The sequence below is a fragment of the Bos javanicus genome, chromosome 10 (genome assembly GCF_032452875.1).
Source record: "Bos javanicus breed banteng chromosome 10, ARS-OSU_banteng_1.0, whole genome shotgun sequence".
In the NCBI taxonomy this organism is placed as follows: Eukaryota; Metazoa; Chordata; class Mammalia; order Artiodactyla; family Bovidae; genus Bos; species Bos javanicus.
The window spans coordinates 21,520,396-21,528,676 of NC_083877.1; the positions used below are offsets into that span (position 1 = coordinate 21,520,396).

The window sequence follows — 8,281 nt, forward strand, 5'->3', positions numbered from 1 at the left end:
TATATAAGCATTACTAAGAAAGGTTATTGAAAAATAAGAATAGAGAACAAGAAATCCCTTCTTGAACTTAGGTCTATAAGCAAAACTTTGAAAGCCAGGCTGCTAAGTCCTCTACAGGGTCAGACCTATATATTCAAAGAAATTTTTAGAAGATTTACTAAATCTGCACAGAAGGATAATGAAGCTGCCTAGAGGCATCTTTACCCTCAAAAATAACTTAATAGAACTAGGAACTACAAGATTCAGCTACATAGTGTTTTTTACAGCCTATCACAGATTCTGGGTCAGTAAAAAGTTAATTGTTGAGATTTGTATTATCAGGGAAGAAAGCAAATAGGGCAGCCAATTTCTCCCCACTGTATACAAATGTATGAATGCAGTTTAAAGAGAACCTTTGGAAAAGAAATAAGATGCAATTATAACTTGCCTGGAAAATCAGAATGTCTTCACTGTTATTTCTCATACCTGAGAGATGTGACTAAAGTACTGCAAAGCTGTCTCCACAGGGTTTCTGAAGTACATCTTCTCCTGAGGTTTCAGCTATCAAGAGAATAAGACACATCACAATGGAATGAAATAAAATACTGGCAAATATGGTTAATGATGTACCACCCTTTCTAAAGCACCAGATAGAATTTCACTGTGCTAGGTAAGAGTGTGATCACTACTGAACCAGGAGATGTAGACTGTATGTCTTAATCCTCCTTACCTCACACTTCTGTGGCAGTAGCCACAAATCCACAAATAATTCTTCTATCTCTTGTTTACCTCCTTTTCCACCTCAGTTGTTATCTATGCATTTTGTTTCTTTTTTGGGGGCTGCATGGTGTAGCTTGGTGATCTTAGTTTCCTGACCAAGGATTGAACCCAGGTCTGCAGTGAAAGAACTGAGTCCTAACCACTGAACCGACAGGAAATTCCCCCCAACTTTCAGTTCATAGTCACTGCATTCTTTGTATACTTCCTATACACCAGGAAACAGGATAAGATTGTGACAGAGAAGGAAAAACTTACATTATCAGAAAGAGCCAGATACTTGCAGGCAGTTCCACAAACAGCACATTTTTCTAGGGAGGAAAGGGAAAAAAATGTTTGGTTCTCACGGGCATGAAGTAAGATTCTCCCAAAGTATGTGGCAACAGTCAAGCTGGCTAGCTAAAGAAAAGAGGTTCTTACTGAATTCAGAATGTCATTGTGCTAAAAAAGGACCTCAACTTGAGCACCATGCCAGAAATCAGCGTTTCCAAACTTGTATGTTGATAAGAAGTAAGGCTTTCACTCTGTACCTCTACCCATTCCTTTTAAATAAATTCCCAATTTTCTTCTACAAATAAGGGACAGTTGCCTCCCAGCAGTCATTGAGGGGTGTACATTTACTGTACTCTTGCCTGGAAAATCGCATGGATGGAGGAGCCTGGTAGGTTGCAGTCCATGGGGTCACGAAGAGTGGAACACGACTGAACGACTTCACTTTCCCTTTTCACTTTCATGCATTGGAGAAGGAGATGGCGATCCACTCTAGTGTTCTTGCCTGGAGAATCCCAGGGACGACGGGGCCTGGTGGGCTGCCGTCTATGGGGTCGCACAGAGTCGGACACGACTGAAGTGACTTAGCAGCAGCAGAAAGAGTACCAATGATCTCAACTTTAAGTTATTATTTTTTTATTCCATCTCCCTGACAGTAGGCACACACTGGGTACCTGAAGAAATTCTCCAATTATTCTTGCCCTGTTTGCACTTTGCTAGTATTCCTGGATATCATTTTGGAGCTCTCCTACCCTCATTGTCTAATTGACTCAACATGAAAGATTTGAGAATTAAAATTCCTAATTTTCCTTTGAAGTTGAATTTTTAGTGGTGGTGCTGGTTATTGATTAAGATAAATGCCATGTCAGGAGAAAACATCATATGACATGTGCTTCACTGAGACAAACTGCTCCAAAGTGAGCTGCTGTTAGCATAGTAATAGCTTTGTCACATTAGCAGAGAACTTAAAAGGGTCATGAGATTCACACCTCAAAAAAGCTTCTCCAGAGGTGAGCTAACCTGACTCTTTTTCCTTGGGGATAAAGTTTTCCGGGTCTTCCTCCTGTATTATTGCCAAAATCAGCTAGCACATCCAAACCATTCTTCTATTTAAGAAAAAGACAAAACAAAGAAACTGCCACAGGTCTCCATCACCTGCAGGATAAAGTTCAGGTTCTTTAGCCTGGTAGATAGAGCCTTCCATCATCTGGCCACTGCCTACCTCTCTAGCCTCATCTCTCACATTTCTCATCTTATTCTTTTATGTTCTACCAATCCCAACCATGTGTACTTCCCTGTACTAAGTTTTATGATGCTATATTCCTTTATACATGATGTTCTTTTAAACTAGAATTATCTACCCTGCCTAATTTGCTTGGCAGACTCCAATTTATTACTCAAAACTTTACCAAAGTGGCACTTCTTCCATGAAATTTTCCCTGATCAAAGCATCCTAAGTCCCTCTTCTGGACCTACATACCCAGAATACATACATACCTTGTAAGTATTTTAGCACTTAAATAAAAAAAAAAGACATATCTTAAAGTCCCACTTCTAAGATTTAACAGTTACAAGAACTTGGTCAAATCACCTCTTTGAATCAGCTCCCTACTTGTAAAGTGGGTCTATTAATAATTACCTCCTGGGGTTGTGTTAAGGATATATAAAATTAGTTCAGTTCAGTTCAGTCACTCAGTCGTGTCCGACTCTTTGCTACCCCATGAACTGCAGCACGCCAGGCCTCCCTGCCATCACCAACTCCCGGAGTTCACCCAAACTCACGTCCATCGAGTCGGTGATGCCATCCAGCCATCTCATCCTCTGTTGCCCCCTTCTCCTCCTGCCCCCAATCCCTCCCAGCATCAGAGTCTTTTCCAATGAGTCAACTCTTCGCATGAGGTGGCCAAAGTACTGGAGTTTCAGCTTCAGCATCATTCCTTCCAAAGAAATCCCAGGGCTGATCTTCAGAATGGACTAGTTGGATCTCCTTGCAGTCCAAGGGACTCTCAAGAGTCTTCTCCAACACCACAGTTCAAAAGCATCAGTTCTTCGGTGCTCAGCCTTCTTCACAGTCCAACTCTCATCCATACATGACCACTGGAAAAACCATAGCCTTGACTAGATGGACCTTTGTTGGCAAAGTAATGTCTCTGCTTTTGAATATGCTGTCTAGGTTGGTCATAACTTTCCTTCTAACAAAATCAGGACACGTGAAAACCACAAAGGTATTACTCACCACTATCATCATCGTCAATATTTCTAAATAAATTAACTTGACAGACTATACCACTTTCCATTAGAAATGGCTCTTGTTATCAACCAATTTCCCAATTTCTAGTCATCATTTTTGTTTTTCTCTCTTTTCTCTAGTCAGTCTGATAATTTTGTGGCTTTCCCTGCTACAGGCTTCAGAACATGGACAAGCACCTTTTGATGTTCAAATAATAGATATTCATTTGCTAAATCATTCTTTGTTAATGGATTCCTCCAATTTTCATAATCAACAGTTTCCTATTATACTCACAGCACATTTGACCTCCTAAGTGATATTTATTCCAAGTTACACAGAGAAATGGCTAATCATTATTTCTAAGTTTAAAACATTTTTGCCTGAATCTGCAAACAGTTAAGTCACTCACCCAGAATCACACATTTTTTACAGAAAATATGGCCACAGTTGGTGACAAAGAAATGGGCCCCATCTTTTCGGAAACATCGGTTGCAGTGAAACCAATCCATTCTGCAGCAAAGAGAGAGAACAACTCTGGGCATAACATAATTATATTTACTATAACATAATTATAGCTGTTCCAAAATCTACTTAATGCTTGCTCAGCTTCTGCTAACTTATTGGAATATGGGCATATTTTTGTGGAGTATTTCAACTGGTTGTAAGCTATATCTCTAAAGTGTAAAAAAGCAGACTGCAGAGTATGCAATGCCATTTTCTAAAAAGTATACATATTCAGAAAAGTAACAGGACAGTGATGATTTTTTTTTTGAATGGTGAGATTATGGATATTTGTTGTATGTATATGCTGTCTTTACACCGTTTTGTTTTCTAAGTTTTCTGTATTAATTCAGGTATTAATCTGTAATTAGAAAAAACAATCTTTAAAAAAAAGAACCATCTTCTTATTTCCTAATAGTTTCCTGTGATACAGCAAGATGGAGCAAGGAGGAGGTAGTGGACAAAATATAGAAGATCACATATTAACCACTTGGGACACATTTTATCTATGAGAAAGATGGTTTTTGAATGACGTCTCAGATTGTTTACATTTTCTTCTACTCCACAGAACCTCAGAATCATAGATCTAAAAGTGATCTTAAAAATCATTTAACGTTTTGTCCAATCCCATCCTTTTTTAAAAGATGCATTTGAAAAAATAAAAATAAAAGATGCATTTGATATTCATTGAACAGCAAGATTTGAAATGAAGAAACTGACATTAAAAATACAGAACTGATACAGATCTGTCATTAGTTCATATATTTAATGAATTTATGTTTAATTTCATGAATATTCTACAAGAATGAAACAGGTTTGATTTTAATTTAAAATTAAATTGGGGGAAAAAAACAAAACAGAGGGTAAATTTTCTTCCCCACTTATGTTTTTTCTTTAAAAACGTTATAAAGTCGTTTATGGAGACATTTGCTCAAAGGATGTTGGCTAGTTTGCGCCACACTTTAACATTTTTGTCACACAAGGGCAAGATTCAGGACAAAAACACTGAATAAATATTTCAATAGGGCTTCCCAGATGGCGCTAGTGGTAAAGAACCCGACTGCCAATGCAGGATCTGTAAAGAAACACCGGTTCGATCCCTGGGTGGGGGAGATCCTCTGGAGAAGGGCACGACAAACAACTCCAGTATGCTTGCCTGGAGAATCCCTTGGACAGAGAAGCCTGGCGAGCTACAGTCCATCTGGTCAGAGTCAGACACGACTGGAGCGACTAAGCATGCAAACGTTTCAACGCAAAGACATTACACAGAGGCACGCGCTTCAGATTTCTATTTGTTGCTCACAGAAACACTAACTTCTCCCAGAAGTGAATCTAAAGAACCACTGGAAAGGTCCCAGTTACAATGCTCCCAGTTAGGCGGAGTAAGAATTTTAATCAAATGGGTTGACCAAATGAACTCTTTCAAAGAAGAGCCGTTAACAGGGTTTGTGAGGGTAAGACTCGCCCTATTTCTAAGGGCGATGGAGATTAGGCAAAGGCTCAAATTTACCAATAGCTCTTTTTAAACTACATTCCCTACCTGTTTGACCGCAGTGATCCCGGAGGGCCTCGGATCTCACCGAAATCAACCAGCTCTCAAGAAGAGCTGGAAATGGCGGGAAAAAATAGAGAGTCTGGCACCAGCGAGAGACAAACAGCTGGGCGTGTCCCTCGACGGTGTGTGAGCGGCGTGGGCGGGGCCCGGGAGTGGGCGGGGCCCGAGAGACGAAAGTAGAGTCCGGGAAAATCTACCTCTTTTAAAATTGGAAAAAGATAAGATATATGGTCGAATCCCAAACGTGCTACTGTGCAAACAAAAAGGTGAAAACAAACCTAATAATATTCAAGTAGACGTAATACACTAGAAAAATGTGGTCACAAAGCTGATGAAAACTTTAACGTAATTTTTTTCTTCTCTCTTTTTTCACTTTATTTTCAAGTGAAATAAAATAATAAATGCTTTTAAAGAACAGTGTAAACCAGAAATAGAAAAGCTAAAAAGTGATTTGTATAGAATGAGAACTAACCAGTATCAAGGAAATTAAACAAATTTTTTTTCAGAAATAATGCTGAAAGGAGGACGGTTTTCCTAAAAAGAAAAATAAAAACTTTCAAGAGAAAGAGATATAGAGAACAAGCAAAGAGATTTTACACACACGGTTATTCCCGCAAGGAAAACCAGAGCAATGTATCAGAACAAATATTTAAAACAAAATTTTGAGAAATTTTTCCTGAAATAAGAACTAAGTCTACATATTTATTGCAAAGGAGAAAACTGACCCAGAACAGTCAAAACCAAAACATTTTCTAGTAAAGCTATTAAATTAGTCTTTAAAGATAAGGGGAAAAAAGATAAGGAAAACCCCTTTGAGCATCCAGACAACAAATACTAGCCATTTATAAGGAAAAGAAAAGTAGATTGGCATAAGACTTCCTTACAGAATCATTTTATGCTAGAAACAATGAAGATGCATTTCAAGGTTTTCAAAAAGAAAATATGATCCAAGAATTTTATGGCTCTGTTCAATTATAAAAGTAGCTGACCAAAAAAAAATGTGAACATGAAATTTTCTTGAGGAAGTCAACAAATGCTGATTTGCAAACTTCTTGATCTCAGAACTCTTTTAACTTTTAAGAAGTATTGAAAGGAATTCCCCAGTGGTCCAGTGGTGAGGACTCTGCGCTTCCACTGCTGGGGCACAGTTTGATCCCTGGTTGGGGAAGGAAGATCCTCTATCCCAGGCATGCTGTGGCAAAAAAAATATATATATATATTGAAGACTCCCTCCCTACAAAGTTTTGGTTTCTGTGGATTGTATCTATCAATATTCACCATATTAGCAATTAAAACTGAAAAGTTAAAAATATTTATTAATTTATTTGAAAACAACAATAATAAACCCATTAAGTGGTAACATAACCTGTGAAATATAACTATATGTTCCAAAATAAATATAATTTAGTGAGAAGAGTGGCATCACTTTTATTTTACCATTTTATAATCTCTTACTATCTGACCAGGCATCTGATGATGTCAGGGAGGCCTGGCGTGCTGCAGTCCATGGGATGGCAAAGAATCAGTCAGGATCCAGCGACTGAATAACACCGGCTACCTGGGCTTCCCAGGTAGCTAGCTCAGTGGTAAAGCATCCGCAGGAGATGCAGGAGATGTGGGTTCAATCCCATGGTCAGAAAGATCCCCTGGAGAAGGAAATGGCAACCCACTCCAGTATTTCTTGTCTGGAAAAGTCCATGGAGAGAGGAGCCCGGTGGGCTATATACCCCAAGGGGTTGCAAAGCCTTGGACACAACTGAGCATGCGTGTGTGTGTGTGTGTGTGTGTGTGTGTGTGCGCGCGCGCGCGCGCGCGCGTGCACACACACAATCTGACCTAATAGAAAGCAGCTGGATTCACACATGTACTTCTGCAATCACTCTGTTACAGTATACTGTTTTGGTTGAAGCGTGTAAAGATCTGGACTCACTCAAGTATGTAGCTGGAAAAGAGAGTAGTATTTCCCTAGAGCCTATTGTTCAGTCGCTAAGTGCTGTCCAACTCTGCGAGCCGGTGGGTCTCAGCAAGCAAAGTCTCCCTGTCCTCCGCTATCTCCTGTAATTTGCCCAAGTTCATAGCCATTGAGTTAGTGATGCTATCCAGCCATCTCATTCTCTGCTGCCCTTTTCACCTTTTGCCTTCAATCTTTCCCAACTTCAGGATCTTTTCCAGTGAGTCCACTATTCACCTATTTAGATTTTGTTAAAATTTTTCTTTGACACTACATCAACATTTAAGAAGTGGGAGTTTGTTAAAAGCTAGCTGCACTGTATCAATGAACTTGTCACGTTTTACATTTAGACCAAATTGGTCATTTGGAAAATACTAGTTCACTGAGTTATACACATTGACACATTTCATGAAACAATATTAAATATTGACACACTCATTTTATAATATTTTAAAATCACCTTTGTTACTCTCATTACCAATCTCACCAGAAAAATCTTTGAGTATTGGGAAGTAGTCAGGCACACAGTTACAGATACAAGTTTCTCAAAATTTTTATTTTCATCTGAAAGTTTGAGTTTTATCATTGGCAATAAGTATTACACTAAGTCACCTGTTTTCCTTGAAATGACAAACTCAGTTTGTATATTTTTGAGAAAATGTCTATCAAATACCCAAATCTGAATAAGTATAGTTTGTTAGTTGTTCTTTCAGGTTAAAAAGATGTTCCACTAAAAAGTGATTAGTTCAGCCCATAACTCAAACCATTGCATAGTTTTCCTAAATATAATCTTAATTCTACTTACACATTATGGGTCATAGAAAAAGGATAACACTTTTAAAAACATTTTATGAAATGAACTTAGTAAACAAATGATAAAGATTGCACACATATACACAAGAAAACCATATAACAATCTCACCTGTGAATATTGATTCAAAAATCTTAAATAAGATAGAAAATAGAGTACATTTTTTAAAGTATGACCAGGTGATGCTCATTAAAAAAAAAGATAATT

General features: G+C 38.3%; 1 protein-coding gene across 1 annotated transcript in view; it reads right to left on the reverse strand.

The window, feature by feature from the left end:
- The window catches only part of RNF212B (ring finger protein 212B), a 30,989-nt gene extending 25,496 nt beyond the window's left edge, over positions 1-5,493 (reverse strand). Inside the window, exons 1-4 of the mRNA XM_061430424.1 lie at positions 5,298-5,493; positions 3,666-3,766; positions 1,015-1,067; positions 466-540 (exon numbers count right to left, since the gene is read on the reverse strand). Of these exons, the coding sequence (XP_061286408.1) occupies positions 466-540; positions 1,015-1,067; positions 3,666-3,765 (228 nt within the window). The 5' untranslated portion in view covers position 3,766; positions 5,298-5,493. The remainder of the gene's footprint in view (positions 1-465; positions 541-1,014; positions 1,068-3,665; positions 3,767-5,297) is intronic.
- Between the last annotated feature and the right edge of the window lie 2,788 nt (positions 5,494-8,281).